This window comes from Bufo bufo, chromosome 2 (genome assembly GCF_905171765.1).
Source record: "Bufo bufo chromosome 2, aBufBuf1.1, whole genome shotgun sequence".
Lineage (NCBI taxonomy): Eukaryota > Metazoa > Chordata > Amphibia > Anura > Bufonidae > Bufo > Bufo bufo.
Genome location: NC_053390.1, coordinates 253,205,163 through 253,231,122, shown reverse-complemented (window position 1 = coordinate 253,231,122; position 25,960 = coordinate 253,205,163). Strand labels below are relative to the sequence as shown.

At 42.3% G+C, this 25,960-nt stretch overlaps 2 protein-coding genes across 3 annotated transcripts in view; both read right to left on the bottom strand.

Annotated features, from left to right (window-relative positions):
* The window catches only part of LOC120988735 (solute carrier family 2, facilitated glucose transporter member 11-like), a 58,449-nt gene extending 57,384 nt beyond the window's left edge, over positions 1-1,065 (bottom strand). Inside the window, exon 1 of the mRNA XM_040416383.1 lies at positions 937-1,065. The gene's annotated coding sequence lies outside the window, so the exon portion shown is untranslated. The remainder of the gene's footprint in view (positions 1-936) is intronic.
* Positions 1,066-6,476: 5,411 nt separating this feature from the next.
* Positions 6,477-25,960, bottom strand: part of SLC2A11 (solute carrier family 2 member 11) — a 129,315-nt gene continuing 109,831 nt past the window's right edge. For both annotated transcript variants that reach the window (XM_040416380.1, XM_040416378.1), the window contains exons 3-12: positions 23,628-23,788; positions 16,655-16,779; positions 16,413-16,542; positions 13,874-14,022; positions 13,607-13,794; positions 13,385-13,495; positions 11,552-11,653; positions 10,847-10,922; positions 9,994-10,121; positions 6,477-7,130 (exon numbers count right to left, since the gene is read on the bottom strand). In XM_040416380.1, the coding sequence (XP_040272314.1) occupies positions 6,930-7,130; positions 9,994-10,121; positions 10,847-10,922; positions 11,552-11,653; positions 13,385-13,495; positions 13,607-13,794; positions 13,874-14,022; positions 16,413-16,542; positions 16,655-16,779; positions 23,628-23,788 (1,371 nt within the window). In that variant the 3' untranslated portion in view covers positions 6,477-6,929. The remainder of the gene's footprint in view (positions 7,131-9,993; positions 10,122-10,846; positions 10,923-11,551; positions 11,654-13,384; positions 13,496-13,606; positions 13,795-13,873; positions 14,023-16,412; positions 16,543-16,654; positions 16,780-23,627; positions 23,789-25,960) is intronic.

The following is a 25,960-nucleotide window of genomic DNA, read 5'->3' as shown; positions in this document are numbered from 1 at the left end:
TCCGTCTTGCTCCGCATCCCAGGACATGTTGCTGTTTGCTCTCCGGGCTGGGAACGCAACTAAACGGAACGGAATGCATTTTGGAGCATTCCGTTCTGTTCAGTTCAGTTTTGCCCACATTGACAATAAATGGGGACAAAACTGAATAGTTTTTTTCCAGTATTGAGCCCCTATGACGGAACTCAATACCGGAAAACTTAAACACTAGTGTGAAAGTAACCCTAAGGCCTCATGCACACGACCGTTGTGTTCCGTTCCGCAAAATGGGGTTCCGTTGTTCCGTGATCCGTTTCAGTGTGTCTTCCTTTATTTTTGGAGGACCACCAGACATAAAGGAATGTAAAAAAAAGTCTAAGACAGGTTTGCCATGCAAATGATAGGAATAAAAAGGACGCGGACGCGCAGACGCGGATGACAATCTTGTGTGCCTCTGTGTTTTTTAGCGGTCCCATTGACTTGAATGGGTCCACGAACAGTTTTCCGTGGAAATAATAGGACAGGTTATATTTTTTGGACGGACTGGAACCACGGATCACGGACGCGGGTGGCAAACGGTGCACTATCCGCATTTTCAACGGCTCCATAGAAATAAATGGGTCCACACCTGTAACGCTAAAATCGGCGGAACGGACGCGGAAGCAAACAACGGTCGTGTGCATGAGGCCTAAGACATAAGTCCATCAAATTCAACCAAGGGATGGTTGGGGATGTGAGTTTTAGAAAATGGGAATGAGACCCAGACAGGTTAACCAATCAACTATGTAATGGGCAGGAAAATGTATAGATTTGTATAAGGACATTTCATTCTTTTACCTCAGTCTTTAGAACGTTAAGAGGCAACTCTGAATATAAACCTACACAATGTAACAAAAAATTACTGTTTTAACTTGCCGTCTTAAACATGCTACAGACACAGCAATAAGACTAAAAATGTACTTACCATGTTAAGCATGGGGTTCCTTCCTCTAGAGGACAATCTCTTCAGAAATAAATGAAAAACTATCTTGTTACTGGGATTATGACTAACATTACATACCAGGCCCTGCCCCCTTTGTTGGTGTAAACGATCAACTTAGTAAAATGGAAAAAAAAAAGACCTCAGTAGGTCAGGAACTAGCTAGTGACTGTTCCCACCCTCTACTTTTGTCTTGTAAGATGCTACATAAACACAATTTACATCTTGTAATTGGGAGTAGTCCCCATTCCCTTTCTGAACGTGTAAATTAGATCCAGTGCATGAGAGGAAAGGGTCTCCAGGTTTTTCAGATGTAAACATGATTGCTTTCTTATAGTTAGAGGGCAGTCCTGAATATGCTGCATCTCACATACACTTATACATACATAGTCACACGTACACACTCGTATTCAACTGATTAATCAGTTAATCAACAGATAAATGTAAGCCAATATCAAGTTCATTAAAGTCAAAGATTGGGGAAATTATCAAGGATGAGCGTTTGTACAAACGATTGTTCTTGATAATGGTCCCATACAAATGTGCTGATGATCACCCAATAGGTAATCCCATTTTTTATGTGGCATATAAAATTATTGTTTGCTGACAGCAGATCAGCCTTTGTAAACAGGAATCTGTATGGGAATGAACAATCACAGTAATGATCGTTGGTCCCCGTACAGAGGGATGACTGCTGCAGGTAAAAATTGCCTTAGTCGGCTTGTGTAAAAGGCCTTTAAAGAACATGTATGTATATGCATAATTAATATACTGTACATATGTGCAAATAAGTATATAAATAAAGACAGACTCTTGTAACTAAACAATATCATTTTATTCTTATTTGTGGGCCTTATAAGCTCTATGGAGGCGGTCATACATCATACTAAATGGATGGCAAGTGAAAAATTGTGAAAATAGTGCTCTTGCCTGGCAGAGAACACATATCTTGATGATTAAAAGAACGATCATTCAAACCCCTCCTGATAATTGCCCTGTGAAAATAAAATGAGCAGCAATCGACTTCCTATATCAGTGCTTGTTACAGGCAATTCATCTGCCCATGTAATAAGGAACCTAAGGGTGCTGCCACACATTCAGTTTTTGGAACCAAGACCAAGAGTGGATTCAACAAAAAGAAGTCATATATGTCATTAACCCACTCACAACATAATTTTTAAAGATGGAGCCCACTCTTCAGCTGAGTCTCAAAGCTGCCATGGGTCTGCTGTATTACATTGCAGACACCCAGTGGCACAGATTGTGATCTGTGACAACACTGATTACGAACTTTTAACCCTTTAGATGCTATGTCCGCCTCTGACCTTTGGAAGACTCCGAGGCCTGCCATAGCGAAAGTTCTATCAAGCCCTTGATACACTTGATATGAATGTATTTATCCTTCCATAGACTGCAATGGTAAGCCATTGCAGTCTATGGCATAAGCAACCAGACACGCTGAAATCCCCTAGGGGAAATAAAAATAAATGTATAAAAAAACAAAACAAAAAATGATATATACACACACAAATTCAGATCATCCCCTTTTCCCATTTTAACCCCTTCCCGACCAGCACTGTACATGCACCACGGAAGTCTGGTCTTTAAAGATGGCACCAGCCCAGAGGCTAATGTCTGTAATTGGCCGATAACGATGATTGTAGACATTTAGCCCTTCAGATGCTGTGGTCAGTTATCGCCACGGCATCTGAGGATGCTTTCCCTGGCAACATTGCGCTCCCAGAGCTCGAACGGCTTCCCTGCACTGAGATTCAGGAAACCATTTAATTTATGTAATAACTTGGGTCTCTCTGAAGAAATCCAGCCTATTACAGCTGTAGTTCTTATGAAGGCCTGCAGGTGGCAGGGCTCCATGACAGCATAGTGAATCTGTAATACATTGCAATGATAATTAATTGTAGTGGAAGGCAGAAGCGATCTGAAGATCGCATGTTCAGGTCCCCTGAGGGAAGGGGGGGGGGCTTCACCCACTTTCCTTATAATGAAAATTAAAATAAATAATAAAAAAATAAATATTATAGGCATTAACGCATTTCAAAAAGGCCCTACTATTAAAATATAAATGTATTTATCCTGTACGGCGAATGTTGTAATGGAAAATAAAATCTAAATAGCTGATTCAACATTTTTTGTTGCTTTATCTCCCAACAAAAATTTGACAAAAAATTATCAAATGTCATACACACTCTAAAATGGAATCTTTAAAAACTACAGCTCGCCCTGCAAAAAATCACTTAGCTCCTCATACGTAAGCATAAACAAACATAGGGAAAGTCGTAAAAATGAAACCCATAAAACTATAGCAGAATGTTGGGTTTGTTTTCACCCCCTTTGGAATATTTTTACAGCTTCCCACTTCACTGTATGCAATAATAGGCTTTCATTAGAAAGCACAACTTATGCCCTCAGTCATCTATGTGAATGGAAAAACAAAAATTTTTCTCTGGGAAATCAGGGAGTGAAAAAGGAAAACTCAAAATCTGAAAATGACTTTAGGCTGAAAGGGTTAAAAATAAACAATTAAAAAGAGAGTAAAGATCTCTAGTAGCGCCACTTCTTAAAATGCCAGAACTAGTAAAATATAAATGCATTTATCCTGTATGGTGAACAATGTAACAGAAAATAATTAAAATGGCTGATTCACATTTTTTTGGTCACTTCACCTCCAAAAAAAAGTTGAATAAAATGCGATCAAAAAGTCATACACACGCCAATAAGGTATTAATAAAAACTACAGATCATCCTGCAAAAAATGAGACCTCAAATAACTCTGTTGATGTAACTATAAGAAAGTTATGGGTGGCAGAATATGGTGATGCAAAGAAAACAATTTCTTTCAAAGTTTTTTTTTTAAGTATTAAAACACAAGGTTACATAAATTTGGTATCAATATAATCATACTGACCTGCAGAATGACATTAACATGTCAGTTTTACCACCCATAAAATTATGGCAGAATTGTGTTTTTTCAACAGTATCATCCCATATGGCATTTTTCCATATGTCTTTCCAAGTTCCTCCAGCATGCTCAGCTTTTACAAAACTTTTGGTATGTTATAGTGACATAGTGTATCAAAGGATTGATCTGTGGGGTCTGAGAGCTGAGACCCCCATGGACAGCTAGAACGAGCAGAGAGAAGCACTCCCATAGAGTTCTCTTTCTTCTAGCGGCAGGTGAGGGTGTCAATAGAAAGTCCTTGAGCACATCTCAATTCTGTCTCCTGCAGCTTGGAGAGTGTGTGCTTGTTCTAGCGATCTGAGGGGGGAGTCTCAGCAGTCAGAACCCCACACAGTTGACTTTCACAAAGCCGCAATAAGAATTCTGACAAGGCTGTGTACCAGAAATTTACCATGGAGTCATATTCTAACACCTATGCACACAGCTTGTCCATCATCTCAGCTTGAGGGCCACAGTATTCTGGGAAGTACAACACAAGGTTTCAGTACTCTCCATGCTGAAGCAAACCCTAACACTATTCTTATTTATCCAAGAACCTTTAATGGCTTTTTTATCATTGCATTTTACTCATTTTCAGCTAAAATAATTTTTTTAATTGGTCTTTGTTTAGCCAATTTTGAGATACAGGGTAAGGCCTCATGCACACGACCGTTGTTGTGTTCCGTGTCCGTTGTTCCGTTTTCCGTGATTTTCTGCGGACCCTCTGACTTTCAATGGGTCCTTTGAAAACTCGGAGAATGCACCGTTTGTCTTCCGCGTCCGTGATCCGTGTTTCCAGTCCGTCAAAAAAATATGACCTGTCCTATTTTTTTCACAGACAACGGTTCGCTGACCCATTCAAGTCAATGGGTCCGTGAAAAAACACGGAGGCACACAATATTGTCATCCGCGTCCGTGATCCGTGTCAGTTTTTTTCCTATCATTTTCAAGGCAAACTTGACTTAGATTTTTTTTACTTTTCATGTCTCCAAAAATCAAGGAAGACACTCGGAAACAAAAACGGAAACGGATCACGGAACAACGGAACCCCGTTTTGCGGACCGTGAAAAAATACTGTTGTGTGCATGAGGCCTTAAAATCTGTTTGTTTGCAGGCTGTCAGTTTCAGTTTTCTTTGAATCCTGTCATCCAAGATTCATGTTTAGCTCTTATCTACTTATTTAAGCCTTATTCTTCTTGAGTTTTTGAGGTCAGGAAATCAGAGATAAGAGTTACACATAGGCTGTCAGATGACAGGATTCAAGGAAAACAGACACTGACAGCCTGCAAACAAACTGATTTTTAACCCTTTAGCTCAGAAACTGCCGAGTCCTACAGAAATTTTTTTTTGCCCAAAATGACTAAAATGCAATCCTAAACAAAAATTTCTCCGAAGTTGTCTATAGACTTTTAAGAGGTTGGCCATTCTTATTATTTTCCCAAAATGTGTTAAAAACAGGACATGATGTATCTTACTAATATAATGTACAGTATTAAGAATATCTGTGCCGCTTCTCAGCTTTCAAAACAGTGGCCCAATTGCTTATCCCAGTTCATATCTCCGGCATTACAATGTCTTGAAAGCAGCGCAAATATTCTCAATACATTGTATTAGTAAGATAATTTGCTATTTCCACCACATTTTGGAAAGTAATGAATGAGCGTCCAACCTTTTTAATGTTATGGTTCTTTAGCTATTCTTCCTAATTCCATAAACATTGCATTTCTGAATTTAAAAAATGACCTGCAGGTTAACAATCTTAAAGGATAACTGTCACAATTAGACCCTAATTTCAATTTTCATATATGTAGTTACTAATAACATGATATTCCAGAATCAGTTACTATTAGACTGACTTACCCCATATTTAATAAGATTCAGCTCTTAGCAACCAGTCTGCATAAAACTGCAATTTCACTATTCAGTTAAGATGGCCACCACTGCCCTCACCCTGAGGCTAATCCCGCCTGCCCTCACTAGCCAGTAACAATAGCCCCTCAAAAGTGTCAGTAACCAGAGCTCTCCCCCTAAAGGGTTAATCTCCTGCAGCACAAAGGGGTCCTCTTACCACATGTTGCTTTCATTTATACACTGAGCAGATGGCAGATCTCCCTTCCCTGGTCTGCGCTGCACCAACTCTGCATCCTCCAGCTCTGCTGAGTGTGGGAGCGTCTGCCAAGCGCAGGGACAGGGAGAAGTGCACACAGTCCAGGCACTGTTATCAGCTGCTGGGGAGGACCTGGCTTTAATCATTTACTTACAGTCCCTGGCTGTCAGTAATGTGACCTTGCACGCAGCCTGCTTCTGCGTGCTCCGTCCTTCAACAGATAGACGGACCATGCCTAGCAACCTTATTTTAAGCACAGGTAAAAGTAGGCAGTACAGGGAACAAAAATGTGGAATTAAGGGGTAATTGAATACACAGTGAAAAGTTGAAATAGGGCCACCAAGGAGATATTAATCACCACAATCCTATACTCCAAAGAAAAAATATACGACAGAGGGGAGATTTGACAGAGGGGAGATCCATGTAAAGATGTGATTGTCATGAAAAAAAACAAGCACAGAACAATTAACATATATTTTAAAATGACTACATATATGTGGTACAGCAAGTCTATGTAAATTTTACACCTCATAATAAATACAGAGATTTTGGGGACAACAATATCATGCTGCATTAGAAAAAGTAAAGCAGTAATAATATAACACCATTAAAAGTGGTATAAACCAATGATATGACTAGTTCAAGTATTACAGATGCAGCAGAATTCTTTAGCAGCTTTTAAGACAGATGATCATGCTAAGGTAATTTTCTTTTGGAGTGGATGGAAACACATTAATGTGAAGGGCAATTAAAAAACGTGCAAACTGTGCAAAAACAGGCAGGTTCGGAAGACATTTTAGATAAGATTTTACATTTCTCTCTTAAATTCCAGCTCTATTGCTGCAAGTAAAGGATGAGCTACACTATTTCAGTGCGCTCAGTTCTATAATGTACAATACGCCTTCCTCTCACAAACTAGTCGTTTTGATCTCTTGAGCACCAAGCCAGCCATTTTCCTCACAGTGTGGTTTAGCTCTACGCGCTGTAAATTCTTCAGTGATTTCTAAAACACTTTTTCCTTTCGTCTCTGGGATGAAGAATCCAATATATACAGCAGTGGTGACACAGACCAGTAGAAACGGCATAAAGCAAAAATGACCAAGTCCTTGCTGAAACAGAAGGAACATTCATTAGTTTGTGGCAGTGTAAATATTCGCAGGCAAAAACCTTTGGCAAGAATTGGAAAACAAAGTGTATGATCGAGGATAAGTACACACGTACGCTTGCAAGAAACAAAAAAAAGGGGAAAAAAAGCCATGGCAACATATAACGGGCCTCATATACCATACCAATACGACATATACTGTACATTTGGTTATTGAGTCTACTGGCATGTTGCCATGTATGTGGGGGAACTTCTCAACATACACAGCGAGCATAGGGCAGAAGTGCATTGAGAAGAGTGCCTTAAGGCCCCTTTACGCAAGCTGAGAATCCACAAGATAATCGCTAACAAATGTTCACTGGAACGCTCGTTAACGATGATCTGGCAGTGTAAAAGTGCCGCCAATCATCTGCTCAATTGTCCCATCTAAATGCACGTTTATCGTATCATCTTAACCCCTTAAGGACCGGGCTCATTTTCACCTTCAGGACCAGGCCATTTTTTGCAAATCTGACCAGTGTCACTTTATGTGGTGATAACTTTAAAACGCTTTGACTTATCCAGGCCATTCTGAGAATGTTTTTTTGTCACATATTGTACTTCACGACACTGGTAAAATGGAGTCAAAAAATGCATTTTTATTTATAAAAAAATACAAAATTTGACAAAAATTTGGAAAAATTTGCAAATTTCCAAGTTTCAATATCTCTACTTCTATAATACATATTAATACCTACAAAAAAAGTTATTACTTTACATTTCCCATATGTCTACTTCATGTTAGGATCATTTTGGGAATGACATTTTATTTTTGGGGGACGTTACAAGGCTTAGAAGTTTAGAAGTAAATCTTGAAATTTCTCTGAAATTTTCAAAAACCAACTTTTTAAGGACCAGTTCAGGTCTGAAGTCACTTTGCGAGGATTACATAATAGAAACCACCCAAAAATGACCCCATTCTAGAAACTACACCCCTCAAGGTATTTAAAACTGATTTTACACCTTTTTTATTTTCTTACGGTATTCACCTGAGGGGTTAGGTTATGTGATATTTTTATAGAGCAACTTATTATGGACGCGGCGATACCTAATATGTATACTTTTTTTTTTATTTATGTAAGTTTTAGGCTAAGTTCACACGAACGTGCGTGACCCGTGGCCGTATTGCGGCCCGCAAATCGCGGGCCGCAATACACGGCCCGCAAATCGCGGGCCGCAATACACGGCCACAGTTCCGTGTGAATTCCGCATCACGGATGCGGACCCATTCACTTCAATGGGTCCGCTAATCCGGAATCGCGGAACGGCCGCACGGGACGGGACCCCTCGGAAGCACTACGGAGTGCCTCCTGGGGTTACGTCCCGTTGTTCCGTTCCGCTAAAAGATAGAACAAGTCCTATCTTTTCGCGGAACGGCCGGATCGCGAACCCATTAAAGTGAATGGGTCCGCGATCCGATGCGGCTGACCTACGGCCGGCGAACAAGCATTGCGGCCCGCTATTTGCGGGCCGCTTCACAGGCACGGGTCACACACGTTCGTGTGAACCCGGCCTTACACAATGATTTCATTTTTGAAACAAAAAAATCATGTTTTAGTGTTTCCATAGTCTGAGAGCCATAGTTTTTTCAGTTTTTGGCCGATTATCTTGGGTAGTATATGATTTTTGCGTGATGAGATGACGGTTTAATTGGCACTATTTTGGGGTGCATATGACTTTTTGATCGCTTGCTATTACACTTTGGCCTCATGCACACGACCGTATTCTTTTGCGGTCCGCAAAAACGGGTTCCGTTTTTCCGTGATCCGTGACCGTTTTTTCGTCCGTGGGCCAGGCCGTGCGGAGCCAAACGGATCCGTCCTGAATTACAATGCAAGTCAATGGGGACGGATCCGTTTGACGTTGACACAATATGGTGCAATTTCAAACGGATCCGTCCCCTTTTGACTTTCAATGTAAAGTCAGGAGTTAATATACCATAGGATCAGAGTTTTCTCCAATCCGATGGTATATTTTAACTTGAAGCGTCCCCATCACCATCGGAACGCCTCTATGTTAGAATATACCGTCGGATTTGAGTTACATCGTGAAACTCAAATCTGACAGTATATTCTAACACAGAGGCGTTCCCATGGTGATGGGGACGCTTCAGGTTAGAATATACTAAAAGAACTGTGTACATGACTGCCCCCTGCTGCCTGGCTCTACTCTACGCCAGAGCCATATCGAGCATGCATATGTTCTGAATGGGGAGAAGGAAAGCCCCTCAATGTGGTGGTGGCATACTTCCCCTAAAAACAAAAGGATCAGGCATGTTTAAATCCAGCAGCTGATCCTACTCTCCCCTGACATCTGCCATAGCAGGAGAGTTGATGGGGCCCCACACACATTGAAGTGAATGGGAGCTGAGCTGCAGTAACCTGGCGAGATCACTACACTTGGAGCGGAGCTGTGCTTCTGGCTTCAATCAAAGTAGTAGTTACAGCACTAGTGGCTGCAGGAAACAGCTGATCGGTGCCGATGCCAGATGTCAAACCCCAGTAGATCAATATGAGGAACCTGGAAAACCCCTTTAAATGGCAATATTCACTGTCTGGCTTTTCTTGTATGTAAAAGAATTGTAGTGTGTCCTGCGTTCATCTTTAGTATCTTAACAAGTCTGTATTTTCTGGATCATTAGTTGGCGGTATAAAAAAAAAAATGCACAGTGTGAATGCATCTTGAATGTTGGTTTGGGCACACTGTATGAAAAGCACATATAGAAAATATATACGGCACCCAGGCCTATTGTTTTTCAGTTGTTTCATCCTTACAGTATTATGGTTGCCTGAATGAACTCCACAAACATGTCAACAGTCTGTACTCACCACAATAAAAGGGAAAGCCAAGCCCACCACAAATAGTGTAAGCCACATGATGGAGCCGCAGATCATGTATGCTGCAGGTCGGGCCATCTGGTCAAATATCTCCGCCGGCATTAAACCAGTAACTCCGGCTTTAGTTTAGGCAGAAACAGAAAAACAAGTAATTATGGTGCTAAAAATACAGAGACATTTGTGAACACTGCAACCGTATGGGAAGAATGATTGTATATTCAAATAAATAATATTTCCAGGCAGTGGCGTACATAGAGAAGTAAGGGCCCAATAGCAAGGATCTAACCAGGCCCCCCACACAGGACAGAAAGGTTCTGCCTAAACCCCTTTCAATGACCCTTGGGCCATTTTTCCACTGCCTCATTTGCTAAAAGTTGTTCCTTTAGACTAGGGGGTAGAGTCCTGACCAAGTATTCACCTCCAGTAGAAGAGGAGATAATCCCAACTAAGGCTACTTTCACACTAGCGGCACAGACCTCCGGCAGGCTGTTCCGGTGGGTGAACAGCCTGTCGGATCCGTCCTGCCGCTAGTGACCTGTGCCCCCGGACTGCCGCTCCGTCCCCATTGACTATAATGGGGGCGGGGCCGGAGTTCCGGCGAGGCACGGCGAGAGGCTGCCGGAATAAATGTCAGACATGTCGTAGCAGCAGTCCGGAACAGCCTGCCGGAGGTCCGTGGCGCTAAAGTGAAAGTAGCCTAAGACTGGGCCCCCTCTTGCCCTGGGCCCCATAGTAGTCGCATGGTCTGCCGCTATGGTAGTTACGCCCCTGTTTCCAGGTTGTGTGCCTGAACACAACCCCCCTGGAAAATTCATGGACATGTATGTTCCTGCTTGGTATTTACCTGGACCAATTCCAAAGCTCAAGATGTAGGCAAAAATACAGACCATGCTGAGATACGGCATCCACATAAAGTGATCCTAGTAAACAGGAAACCTTTGTTTAGTTCAGGAGCTGAGCACAGTCAGGGTTTAAACCACTAGGGTTTATTAAACTACTAAAATACAACCAAAAGTTCTCTGTTCTCAGAACAACAGTCAATTGTTAACAAAGCAATGTTTCGATAGTGTTTTAATCTGGCCATAGACATTACAGGTGCATCGTCCGAATCTGAAGATGTTGACGGGCTTAGCAGACAATCTAATGTGTATGAGACCTCATGACTCTTCCTTGATGTCAGGGGTGATGAGGATCATGCATATTGGATTTCAACTGCTGATTCCTTGTTAGAAGGTACAGTATATAAGCTGCAGCTGTCAAAGGAGTCTGTCAGTGACTTTCTACCCTCTCCCTATTCACTACATACTGTATGTATGGGAGGATCGGGAAATAAAGATTATTTATTATTATATATAAACACATTATATATTCAGTAGTGCAGCCTAACAGATATGGAAACATTAGTCTGTAACATGTTTTAGGCACAGGGGCATCTGTCCTATTTTTAAGAACCAAACAAGTGTTAAGAAACTAAAATAATTTTCCATTATACTTATATCAGTCTTTAACATTTGCCCCAGTGGTTTTAGAAAATCCAAAATGTTTGTACCTGTTGAGATAAGGATACCATAAAAACCACAGCCCATACAGACATTAAGCTGTACCCTCCCATCAAGAGTACGCGGCGTCCAACACGATCAATGACTATAGTCTGGAAGATAAAATCATTGTAAGGTACATACAAATATTATTCGTACAGTGATGCCTTAAGTTAACTACACCCATCTCTAGTTCTATGGAGATGAATGGAATGGCAGCATACAGGCGTGGCCATTACTCTATTCAGGTGGTGGAAACATGGGCCCCCATTCTCGTAACTGATCGGAGCCCCAACGGTTGGACCCTGCCGATCAGACAAGAATCCCCTATCCTACAAATAGGATATAAGTGTTTGTCGTGGGACAACCACATTGAATTGGCCTCAGGCTACAATATTTCCAATATACAATCCTCGATTATTGTAACTTAAAACCACGTTCGGCATACAATGTAGCAGTGCCAATTTTGGATCTTCCAGCCAAGCAGCATGTACATTTCACTGGTAAAACATTAGCATTTCTGAAGTGCATGCACTTATTAGCTATCTAGTAGAGCCTTCGTACAGTACAGTACAGTACTACATGAGTTAAACAAAAAAAGTCCAGCTCACATGAGTGCTCTAAGGATGCACAGAAAAGCCAAGGCCATGACTTGTGTAGGCAGAAAATCCAGCATGCCACATGAATAAAACATACCGTACTTGGCTTTATTGGTACCAGTTACAATTCATCACAGGAAAGCAGTACACTGCTTACACATTTTGGGTTGCAAGTACTTATATACAAAATTATAAATATACACTGACGAGCCAAAGGGTAAAAATGTTTGGAACTTTTGACTTTCAGGCTCCATATCTCACCATCCACTACAGCTTCGAATGTGAGATTACCATCATTGTACAGACAATCATCTTGGCTATCTCATACATACATTGGACTTGCAACTATTTAGCATATGATTAGTTATGCAGATTCTTATCGTGTAACTGCATTGTTACTGTTTTGCTGCTGGTGGTGGAACAATCTTTTTCTGCTTGTATACCACATTTGGAGCGACGAGACAGACAACAGACTGGACTCTAATGGGTGCAAATTGGTCTCGAAGAAACAAAGGAACTGTCAAGTTTGGTGGAGGAAGCCTGATGATATAGGGTTGTTTCACAGCCAAAGGCATTGGATACTTGACCAGCATTGATGTGGTCTCAATTCTATATGTGATTATCCTACAAGACAAGTTACTTCATACACTCGAGTACTATGGGTATGAAAAGGACGACTTAGCGTTCCAGCAGGACAATGACCCGAAGCATACGTCGAGATTGGCGGAGAAATGGTTCAATGACAATGAAGTAAAGATGCTAGATTGGCCCCCACAGTCCCCAGACCTCAAACCAATTGAACACTTGTGGGTAGAGTTGAAGAAAAAGCTGTATTCAAGTGAGTCGACCAGTATGCATCGACATTGGGAACGTGTGGAAGAGACCTAGGAACAGATTTCGGTAAAGACATGCTTGAATCTGATCGAGAGCATGCCCAGAAGCATTCAGGTAGTGTTGAAAGCCAAAGGTGGATTTACAAAATACTAACAAAATAATACAAATCAAAATTTAGAATTTTAGGTGTAAAACAGTAATAATGCAGTTACATGACAAGAATCTGCATAACTAATCATATGCTAAACAGTTTCAAGTCCAATTTATGTATGAAGTAGCCAAGTCTAAAAGATGATGTAGCCTCACATTCGAAGCTGTAGTGAATGGTGAGATATGGAGCCTGAAATTCAAACGTTCAAAGCATTACCCTTTTCCTCGTCTACTAAAGTCCTTTAGTAGAGTACTACTCACACAAGCGATTGAAGTGAGGAGCTCACAACTTCCTGTGCCAATCACAACATACTGAATCTTCTCCGAGGAGATCCCAGCTGCTTGAAATATATAGGATGCATAGAAATACATCTAGGGAGACAAAAGATGTAATATCGATAAGTAATGTAATGTGGTAAAACATGGAAGGTCAACAGACCTGAATATACACAAGTATAAATGAGAGGTCATATTTTGTCTTACCGAGTCATTACCACACAGTTGCATGGCACTACTGAGAACCACTATAGTGAGAAGCTGCGGACGCAGGGATGTCTCCCGTATAAGCTCACAAAGGCTCTTTGGTTTCTGTCCTTGTATAGCTGCCTGCTCCTCCATTATCTCCTCCACCTCACTACTAAAATCGCAGTTCCCCCGAAGCCGACGTAAAGCTGGACACAACAATAAGTTCAGCAAACAAGACAAATTTACAACGGGTACATTCTTACCAGTTATTGACAAGATTCTTACCAACCATGCAGGATTCCTTGTCCTTCAAATCAATTAACAAATATCGAGGGCTTTCAGGAACCCAAGGTAGAAAAATCAGCTGTAGGATACCTGGAACCACGTTGCTAGCTAGGAGAAGAGGCCATACCTCCTCACTGCCCAATATCTCCCTAAAATTAGATATAACATGCATAGGATTTACACAAAGACATGTGAAGAGATATACTGGAATAGTTGCTTCTTTTGTACCAGTCAGAATTGCTCCAATTACCGTACACACATGCTTGCATTGAAATTCTCTTGTTAGGAACCACTGTACATACTGAAGTGAATTTCAGTCATTTTTTTATGTAATCCACAGCTTTGCGAATGTTTACCCTTGCTTTCTTTATCTGCTATTAAAGCCACACACATCTTGTGGTTTCTGTACAGAAAGCTACAAAAATGAAAGCTCATGATTTTGCAGCTTATGTGTTTTTCATTCCGGGCGCATGCCCACTTCGCTCAACGAAGCCGCTGCCAGGACTCCGCGGCGCATCAGGCTGAGCCCAGTGCGCAGGCGCCGGATCTAGCAGAGGGCCGGTCGGATCTGGCGGAGGCGGCGCTGAGGTGAGGAAGGCGGTGATTATGACTGGGAAGGAGGCGCTGGGCACCAGACGGCCAGGCACCCTGTATTAACTGACGTCCCCTTGGGCACCTTAGGTAGGCGATTGACCGGTTATAAAAACCTGTTTTATGTGCTAATAGAGCAACAGGCAGATTTAATAAGTACAGTTTGGGATTCATGTTATTTGTACGGACCTGGCCATGTGTTTAGGTTATAGGGCTAAAATGTCATGACAGAATCCCTTTAAAGAGGTTTTCTGCACCTATAAATACAAAAAACTATCTGTATATGTCTGTATACTCAGCAGATGATATAACTATAGTGCATAAGTAATTCTTTTAATTTTCCTTATCTGACCCAACTGTGCTGAACCTTGGCTTTGATGCTGCCAGGGCTTGCTGTGGGTGGGATTACCAATGTGAAGAACTACAGTCCCCATGATGTCTGATCTCACAGACACTGCTTCTATGTAGAGGTGCATGCATGCTTCTCTTTTACAGGGTGTTAAAGTAAAATCTGTAGTTACTCCCTGTTTGCACTGCAATTCTATTGCAAACTGTAGTTTTATCCTAATACATTCTAAATGGAGAGCATTCCGTTCAGGATGCATCAGTTCAGTCCCTCTTACGTTTTTTTGCCAGAGAAAATAACGCAGCATGCTGCAGTTTTCTCTCCGGCCAAAAATCCTAAACACTTGCCGGAATGCCGGATCCGGCATTAAATTCCATTGAACTGTATTAATGCCGGATCCGGCCCTAAGTGTTCCGGCAAAACGGATTCGGTTTTGCAGTCTGCGCATGCGCAGACCTATTAAAAATGAGAAAAAAATAAAGATCCGTTTTTCCGGATGACAACCGTAAAGACGGATCCGGTATTGCAATGCATTTGTGAGATGGATCCGCATCCGTCTTACAAAAGCATCCGTTTGCGTGCAGATTTCCGGATCCGGCAGGCAGTTCCGGCGACTGAACTGCCTGCCGGAATCCTCTGCCGCAAGTGTGAAAGTACCCTTACATTTGTGTTCTTTACAGTTGGGATGAACTAAATAATAACCTGAATGGCTGCAGGGAATTGCAAAACAATTAAAATTAATAATTAAAATTAAATTGTGATTGTCCATATTGCCTCCTCTGCTGGCTTTATTCATTTTTGCATCGAATTATATACTACTCGTATCCAGGGGTTATTGTCACCGCTGAAGCGCAGATATGAGGAATTAACTTTGTATTAACTTTGTCCACCTAAGGAATGCCATTTTCTGGAGTGAGACCCCTTTAAAGGATAACTGTCGTATTTTTTTTTTTTTTGGAGTATTGGATTGTGGTGATTAATATCACCTTGGTGGCCCTATTTCACCTTTTATAACAGTGCCTGGGCTGTGTGCACTTCTCCCTGCGCTTGGCAGACGCTCCCTCACTCAGCAGAGCTGGAGAATGCAGAGTTGAAGCAGCGCAGACCAGGGAAGGGAGATCTGCCATCTGCTCAGTGTATAAATGAAAGCAACATGTGGTAAGAAGACCCCTTTGTGCTGCAGGAGATTAAGCCTTTAGGGGGAGGGCTCTGGTTACTGACACTTTTGGGGGGCTATTGTTACTGGCTAGTAAGGGCAGGCGGGATTAGCCTCAGGGTGAGGGCAGTGGCGGCCATCTTAACTGAATAGTGAAATTGCAGTTTTATGCAGACTGGTTGCTAAGGGCTGAATCTTAATAAATATGGGGTAAGTCAGTCTAATAGTAACTGATTCTGGAATATCATGTTATTAGTAACTACATATATGAAAATTGAAATTAGGGTCTAAATGTGACAGTTATCCTTTAATGTAGCTCTGCACAACCTGCCATTTACAGAAATATGATGTAAAATTACCTAATGTTAAGTATACCACAGTGAAGTCAATGTAAAAAACACATTTTACAGTATATTCTCAGGACTGTTGAATTATTTCCATATTACCTGAGTCCTACCACTTGCCCCAATACCAGCCCAGTGGCAGTACTGACTGCACACGACAAAGTTCCTGTGCCACGTAGTTTTTTGGGGGCGCTTTCCCCAAGATACATAGGATGAATACACATGCTGACTCCTGGAGAAAAGGAAGACATAGTGCACATTAAAGCCTTATTATTCTGCAAACAAAGCATTGCATTCTTTTGATTTTAACACTATTTCACCCACATCAAGTGACCAGTTCTCACCAGAATTCACACCAGCTAAGATTCTCCCCAGTATAATCATCTCAAAGGACTTGGCATAGCGGCTGAACCCACAAAAGATTGCAGACAGTATAATAAACAGATTATTGAAGAGCAAGGACTTCTTTCTACAAAAGAAAGATAATGACAGACAAAAAATAGATACATACTGACTTTTTCATAATAAAAATTACAATAAGAAGCAAAATGAGTATGTGACTTTTCAGGCTGCGTCCACGTGTAGTGAAAATTATGTGGATTTTCCTTCCAGATTTGGGGGCAGAAAATCTTCTGTGGGATACAATAGCAAGAAATTGGATGAGGTTTTACCAAATCTCATCCACGTGCAGTGGAAACATTTTATGCGTCAGTTGACAAATAGTGTGGTTATTAAAGGCATTTTCCAGGAGTTCAATATTAATGGCCCATCCTCAGCACAGATCATCAGTATCTGATTGCAGGGGGTTTGACTCCTGGCACTTCCGCCAATCAGCTGTTTAAAGAGGCTGCAGCGCTCTGGTGAGTATACCAGTATACCAAGCACAGCGCCACACATTTGTATAACTGCTGTGCTTGATATTGCTGCCCAGACCAATTCACTGAACTTGAGCTTCAAACAAGCTATGTGACCACCGAATATGACATCACTGGCCTAGGAAGAGCCTGAGCAGCTTAAAGGAGCATATAAGCCTTTTCAAACAGCTGATAGGCCAGGAGTCAAACCCCTACCAATTAGGGTTGCATCGGGTATCGAATTATCGATACTTTTGTAGCGATTCGATACCGGGATTTGCCTTTTACCGATACTAGGCTGTGCTACTGCCCAGCCTAGTATCAAAGAACATGGCACAAGCTGCTCTCAGATGTTCCCTCAGCAGCACAGGGGAGAAGGAAGCAGTCTCTCTCTCCCCCTATGCCGCTGCTACCAATGAGAGGAGAGAGGGGCACTTGAGGAGTTAACTGCAGCTGATCACAGCTCCCTGCCATAGTGGACGGGTGCCGGCTATGTGATTCTGCCGCTGGCACCCGCTGCCTGTATTTGTATTAAAAGTTAGTTATCTTCATTGGTGGTGCAGTGTGTCCCCCCCCCCCCCCATATTAAAAACATTGGCAGTGCGCCCCCCCAACTTCCCCAGTATTAGTATTAAATTATTGGTGGCAGTGGCCACAGGGTCCCCTCCCTCCCTTTTCATTGGTGGTGCAGTGGCAGTTCCGATCGGAGCCCCAGTAGTGTAATGGCGGGGCTCCGATCGGTTATCATGGCAGCCAGGATACTACTGAAGCCTTCCATGTCTGCCATGGTAAGCTCCCTGCTGCTGTGTGCACAAAGCCCAGGGCAGAAGGGACAGTGTAAAATCCTATTCACCCTAATACAGCTCTATTAGGGGGAATAGGACAAGGGATCAAAAGATCCCAGGTTCTAGCCCCTAAGGGGGGAAATAATTATTAAATAAAAAGTTTAAATAAAAAGTTTTCAAAAAATACACCAAAATATTAAGTATAAGTCACCCCCTTCCCCAATTTTACATATAAAATATATAAACAATAAATAAATAAACATATTACATATCGCCACGTCCGAAAAAGTCCAAACTATTAACATTTAAAAAAATATCTCCTATGCGGTGAACGCCGTAACAGAAAAAAAATTAAAATACCTACGCGATTCGCCATTTTTTAGTCACCTTGTCCCCCCAAAAAATAGGATAGGACTGTTAGATTATGGGCCGGACGTTCCATAAAATGCAGAATGTACGCGGCTTTTTTTGCGTTTAAATTTTTTTGTGTGATATCGAATCGTATAGAGTATCGCAATACTTTTTTATGGTATCGACATCAAATCAAAATTTTGGTATCGTGACAACCTTACTACTAATAAGATATTGATGGCTCATCAATATTCAGGTCACTGCAGAAACAGATAAAGTGGAAAATTATAGCGGAGCAGTGTACTCTGTAATAGTTCACAGGCATCTGAGAGTATAAGGCATCAGCAGCTTGACTCAGGAGGCGCTATGGAGTGCCTCTTGCATTGGACAACTAATAGTGACACGTGAGTGAGAAGTTGTTGCAGGGAAAAGAGTGAGCAGACAGCATGCGATGGATGCGATGATGGTAGCGGGTATGTGCGAGTCTTGCCTACATCAGCACCAGGCATCCTATCTCTGCCTGCAATCAAACCTACCATTTAAATGGTTTTCCATTTTTTTATTGATGACCTATTCTCAGGATAGGTCATCAGTATCTGATCGGTTGGGGCGGACACCTGGAACCCCCACCGATCAGCTGTTTTAAGAAGGCAGCGGCACTCCTGTGAGCGCCGCAGCCTTCTCATAGCTCACCAAGCACAGCGCCGTACATTGTATACGGGCTGTGCTTGGTATCACGCTTAGGCCTCTTTCACACTACCGTTTTTTGTTTCCGTTTGGCGGGCCGTTTTTTGTGTTCCGTATACGGAACCATTCATTTCAATGGTTTCGCAAAAAAAACGGAATGTACTCCGTATGCATTCCGTTTCTGTATTTCCGTTTTTCCGTTCCGTTGAAAGATAGAACATGTCCTATATTTGGCCGCAAATCACGTTCCGTGGCTCCATTAAAGTCAATGGGTCCGCAAAAAAAACGGAATGCATACGGAAATGCATCCGTATGTCTTCCGTATCCGTTCCGTTTTTTGCAGAACCATCTATTGAAAATGTTATGCCCAGCCCAATTTTCTCTATGTAATTACTGTACACTGTATATGCCATATGGAAAAACGGAACGGAAAAACGCAACCGAAACGGAAACACAACGGAAACAAAAAAACTGAACAATGGATCCATGAAAAACGGACGCCAAAACACTGAAATAGCCATACGGTAGTGTGAAAGAGGCCTCAGCCTCATTCACTTCTATGGGGCAGAGCTGCTCCTAGGCCACATGACAGATTAATGTGTCGCCAATTGGCCTAGGAACAGCTGAGAGAAGGCTGCGGCGCTCGCAGGAGCGCCGATGCCTTGTCAAACAGCTGATTGGCGGAGGTCCCGGGTGTTGGACCTCCACCAGTCAGATACTTATGACCTATCCAGAGAATAGTTCATCAGTATAAAGTGCTGCAACTGTGATGCGACACTCACAAAAAATCCAGACATGCTGGATTTTGTGCCACACGTTGCAGGCGACTTTTACTCCACAGACTTTAATGTAGGTGGCAAGTGACTTGTCTGTGTATTCACAGCCAAATAACAGTTAACAGTTCTAAAATAATAATTTTCTGTTTCTTGCTGTTGCGCATTTTGTGGTGTAGCCGTACCCTAATATGGGCGCCCCACATCCGGAGTCATTACTTTCCCTCACTGACAAGTCTTCTGGCTCAGATGTTCCCTCTGCACAGTGATCAGTCCCAACTGAAACCACCGGGTACCATTGCTCATGTCAATTCCAGGATCAGAGCTGTTCCACAGTATGTTTGGGTATGTTCAGACGGCAAAATCCTCCGCGTATCACACAGAAAAAACTGCTCTGCTGTGCTGCGGTTTCTGACATAGATTTCCATTAAATGTAGCTAAACCGCGAGCAGGCTGTGGCTGCAGCTTTGCAAGGGGTCTGTACGGTGACCACGCCATAAATGGACCTGTACATTGTTGGTGCACTCTTGAAAACCGCATGACCAAAATCCTCAGCCACATGAACTGCGGCACAGCCTCTCACTGAAAACAATGGGATGCGGTTCCAGAGCAGATTCAGACCAGTTTTCGTCCCTCAATCCACAATGAAAATGCTTCATCTGGACATACCCTTTAAAGCGTCAGAGTTCTTTCAGGTATTGGTTTGTACATGTGCCCTCATGTCCATGCTGTATTATTATTATTATTTATTATTAAAGCGCCATTCATTCCATAGCGCTGTACATATGATAAGCGGTGCACATACATAATACAGACAATTGCACTAATCATAAACAAGACAAGTTACAAACTGGTACAGAAGGAGAGAGGGCCCTGCCCGTGAGGGCTTACAATCTACATGGTATGGGAGAAGGACACAGTAGGTGCGAGTTAAGTAGGTCATGGCGGTATAGAGGCAGCAGGGTCACTGGTTGTAGGCTTGTCTGAAGAGGTGGGTTTTCAGGTTTCTTTTGAAGGATTCCAATGTAGGTGAGAGTCTGATATGTTGGGGTAGCGAGTTCCAGAGTATGGGGGATGCATGGGAGAAATCTTGGAGTCGATTGTGGAAAGAGGCAATAAGAGGAGAGGAGAGAAGGAGGTCTTGTGAGGATCGGAGAGTGCGTGTGGGGATGTATCGGGAAAGTAGCTCAGAGATGTAGGGAGGCGACAGGTTATGGATGGCCTTGTATGTATTTGTTAGTACTTTGAAGTGAATTCGCTGGGCAATGGGGAGCCAGTGAAGGGATTGGCAGAGGGGAGAGGCAGAAGAGTAATAGGGTGAGAGGTGGATTAGCCGGGCAGCAGAGTTGAGGATAGATTGGAGGGGTGCGAGAGTGCTAGATGGAAGGCCACAGAGGAGAATGTTGCAGTAGTCTAGGCGAGAGATAATGAGGGCATGTACAAGAATTTTTGGCTGTCAGTAGGTCATTGGTGACTTAGGTAAGGGCAGTCTCGGTCGAGTGGTGGGGTCGGAAGCCAGATTGTAGGCGGTCAAAGAGGGAGCTGGAGGAGAGGTGGGAGGACAGTTCTGAATGGACATGTTGTTCAAGTAGCTTAGAGGCAAATGGAAGAAGTGATATGGGGCGATAACTGGACAAGGAAGATGGGTCAAGTGAAGGCTTTTTGAGGATGGGTGTAATGGTAGCATGTTTAAAAGCAGAGGGGAAGACACCAGAGTTTAGTGATAGGTTGAAGAGATGAGTTAGGGCTGGGATAAACACTGTGGTGAGGTTAGGGATGAGGTGGGATGGGATTGGGTCAAGTGCACAGGTGGTCAGATGAGCTTTGGAGAGTAGAGTGGAGAGTTTTTCTTCTGTAATGGTGGAAAAGCGGGTTTTGGGAGAAGAGGACCGAGCCGTTGTGTAGAGGGTCTGTGGGGACTGTGTAGTGAAGCTTTCTCTGATGTTGACTATCTTTTGTTTGAAATATTTGGCAAAGTCCTCAGCTGAGAAGAGTGGAGAGGGTGGGGGCGCTGGGGGACGGAGAAGGGAGTTAAAAGTGCTAAAAAGTTGTTTAGGGCTGTGTGACAGGGAACATATGAGAGATGAGAAGTAGGCCTGTTTTGCATCAGCGAGTGAGGATTTAAATATGAGGAGGGATTGCTTGTATGCGGTAAAATGATCATTTGAATGGGATTTCTTCCATTGCCGCTCAGCAGCCCTGGAAGCTTGTCTGAGTTTTTTGGTCAGGTTGGTGTGCCAGGGTTGTCTGTTGATTTTTCGGGTTTTGTTGTGTGTGAGGGGGGCAACAGTGTCCAGAGCTGTATGTGAATTATTATATGGTCTCATCACATATACAGTTAGGTAATTACATGACCACTTGTGTGATGATCTTGATATGTGGTGAGATGCACATAAGAAAACCCAGTCATGATTGAGTCTATGGAGGTAACAAAAATTAGCTAAATCCTGCTACTGACAACCAGCGACAACCTTGATGAGTAAGACGGTTGTGATTTGGCAAGGCTGTTATCTGGTTATTTTCTGCACTTTGTTCCATAAATATTCTTGTGTTATTTTATACTATATCTATTCTATTGTATTGTAAATCATAGTCAATTATGACTGCAGTAAGAACATAAGTAAAGATTATACAAAGAGGGTATTGGATTTTGCTATAAAAAACAACGTCTTTAATGAGAGCACCCAGACCTGATCCTGTTGGCAAAGCTACAACAAATTCCACATGGAAATATGCATATTTTGCTGTGAATTCACCAAAGAATTACAGCAAAACCGGCATTTCCATTCCAAGTGGACGTATTATTTCTTATCCACACGTGAGATGATAAATGTCTGATCACTAGAACAGGGGTCCTGAGCCTCCTATTCCTCCTCTGTGTATGACTGCAGTGAGGACAAGATTGAATGGAGTGGCCCTCAAGCATGTGCACTGCTGCTCCATTCGAAGACTATGGGACTGATGGAGACAGCCAAATCTAGCTCCATAGACACTGAATAAAGCAGGACACATGCTTGAATTCCACACCATTCAGGCCCCTCCTCACTATGGGTGACAGTGGAGAATCTGAGAAACTCATGCCAACATACGATACTCTCAAAACACACAAGGTTCACTTTGGCGGTGGACGTTCCAACAGGGGTTTCCATCACAGATTGATGTAAAAAAAGGACAAAAAAGAATAAAGTAATCCATAACGGGAACCCAATGGACACTATATTTAGGGATGAGCGAATTTCATATTTTGAAGTTCATGTGTCGTGGTATTTACTGAATTGCGTTATGGATTCCATAACGGAATGCCTTTAGAGGCATTCCGCTATTCATTCCATCATAATGGAGAAGTCTATGGCCTGCATAACGGAGCCGTCCGGTTTACGTTATGCTGGAGTCCTCTCCTGCATAACATAAACTGGACAGATCTATTATGCAGGCCATAGACTTCTATTATGACGGAATGAATAACGGAATGCCTCTAAAGGCATTCCGTTATGTATTCCGTCATGGAATTGCGTTATGGTCCCTGGTAACTGAATCCATAACGCAATTCAGTAAATACCACAACACGAACCCGCACACGAACTTCAAAATATGAAATTTGCTTATCCCTAGTTATATTCAAGAGTTATAGGTGCCTGACATACCGAAACACAAAAAATAATTTTCACTACTGATGTGAAACTCGCCTAGGTAAGAAATAAATAATAAAGGCAAATTATGGTGCAGCCACACATTCAAGTTATTTGAGGCAGTTTTTGAAGCCAGAATCAGGAGTGGAGGAGAAGTTGCATCTGTCTTTTATACTTTCTCCCCTTTTAGGATCCACTCCTGATTTTGGCTTCAAAAACTGTTAAAACAGTACATTACCTTCCCAGCCTGATAGCCATAGGACCTGCCAGTAGTGCTCCCAGGAAGCCACCAAGTGGGAACACAGAGACCATTATGGACCAGATGAGGGTTATTATCCAGCTGTCCAGCTCTGATCCATACCGCTCTAGCCATGTCTCATTCACAAATTTTTGAACGTGCTGCAGAGGGAATAAAATATAATGAGACAGATGTGACCCTCCATGATAAACTATAGCAATATCTAATTTCTTAGTTAGTAATATACAAGTTATTGGTGGAAAATTTCACTCAGATTTATATATGCAAAATGAGTCTATTGTGAATCTGCTATTTATTTGCCTCTCTTTATATTTCTATATATATATATATATATATATATATATATTACTATGCGATGACTAGGGCATTGCAAATGAAGTTTTTTGCAATATGCATGCAAAAAAATATTGTTTTGTTTTTTTATGTATAGTTAAGTACATAAATTTTTTTCTTTCCGGCAGTGCCCTCGGCTGTTTATTCTTCTGCTCCAACTGGTCCAGACACCTCTCTTTCATTCATTCATTCATTTATCCCTACTTCTAAAGTCATAGATATATATATAGATATATATATATATACACATAGATAGGTAAGAAGGAAATTGTAGGTCACTGTATATCATATGTATCTCTAGGGATATATGTGAGGGACTATTTTCTATGCAGGGGAGGAAGGGGTTTAATAGAACTAATCTCAAAGCTTGGTGGAATGCCGATGCTTGATGAGGTTTTTTCAAAAGACACTCTGCTGATCGTTATCGGAGGAGATCTGTGCATTTACATGTAGCGATCTTCTCCAGCTCCTCCACAGTATGCTCTTCCCCATAAAGAATGGTTCTTTCTCGGCAACAGATCCTGTTTACACAGCACGATCTGCCACTGGGAAACAAGGATTTTTTTGTGCAGCACAAATGATCCAATTACCTGATGAATGAGCATTTCACTCGTTCATCGAGTAATCGGCGGGGCATTTACACCGCCAGATCAGCGCTAACAAACTATCAACGCTCGCTAGCAATGATCTGTTCAATTCTCGGCCCGTGTAAAGGGCCCCTAAGTCCTAAGTGGTTAAATGATGTCTGCAACTTTGGAGTGTTTATATATTAAATTTCGATAAGTACTGTTATATCACCATTTAGTGGTGAGTGTGTGAACCACATCTTATTGTCAAGCTACATCTCAGGGAGCTATGCTGGTTTATTACCGAAGGTTTTAGAACCAAGATAATTGTATTTTATAAATGGAAAGTGGAATTCAGTAACCCCTTCCGGTGCAGTGCAGCCAGAAGGGAGTTAAGAACCAGCTGCACATTATTACGGTGCAGTGATCAAGCAAGCACAGAGCTGTGATCAGTGGCAGGGAAACCTGTGATATGCGCTAGCATCACTGAAAACTCTGATGCCAACGAGCTGGAGATGGGTCATAAGCAAAAACAGGTGGGACCCATTAGGAAGAACCAGCAATGTAGTTACTGGGTGGGAGCTGTGAACTCAGCGAAAAAAGGATTTTAAAAGTAAGCAAAAAAAAATCCTATTTACTCACTCATATGATTGGGGGATACAAAATACTATTGGACGTTCAATAGCAAGTACCATGAGGAGGGAACAAAAGAGCAGAATAAGGCTGACCATAAGACCCTGCAAGGAAATGCGGGGGAATACAACAGGAAGAATACGTAACAGGTAGGCCACCCACAGAGAGAGCATAGAATACACAGTGCGTTAGGCTGGGCAGAAGGACAGATAACCCAGGTAAACTAAGCCAAGGGCTCAGGAGACTTCAGAAGAACTGGATAGCAGCACAGAATATCCACAAAGAAGGACAATCATGAAGTCGAGTCAGTCACCATAAAGGAACAAAGCAACTACAGAAGCTGAAGGAGAAAGGAGACATAGCATGGGCCAGAATACTCAGAAGGAAACTAATACCATAGGACCAGAACCATAGGAAAACCACCCTAGAGTCATCAACTGTGACAATATGGGACGAGAAGAAAGAAAAAAGAAGTCTGCGAAGACTGGCAATAGGCAGCTTGTGTCAGCGCAGAAAAAAAAACACACCCTGTGGAACACCAATTGGATGGAGATCGACTGAAAATGACGTCCAGGAAGGAACATCAAGATATCAAGGACCAATGAACTGCTGTTGTGGCAGGTCTCGTCTCCCATGGGGACAAGAAGTAGGGGTGCTAAAAAAGAAAACCCCAAATGTCTGGCCACGGCTGCCAGAAAAGAGAAGAACAACATGTCAGGATGATGACGAAGACGTCAGGGCAGGATATCCAGGATGTCTTGCAGGACAATAGTCCCTAGA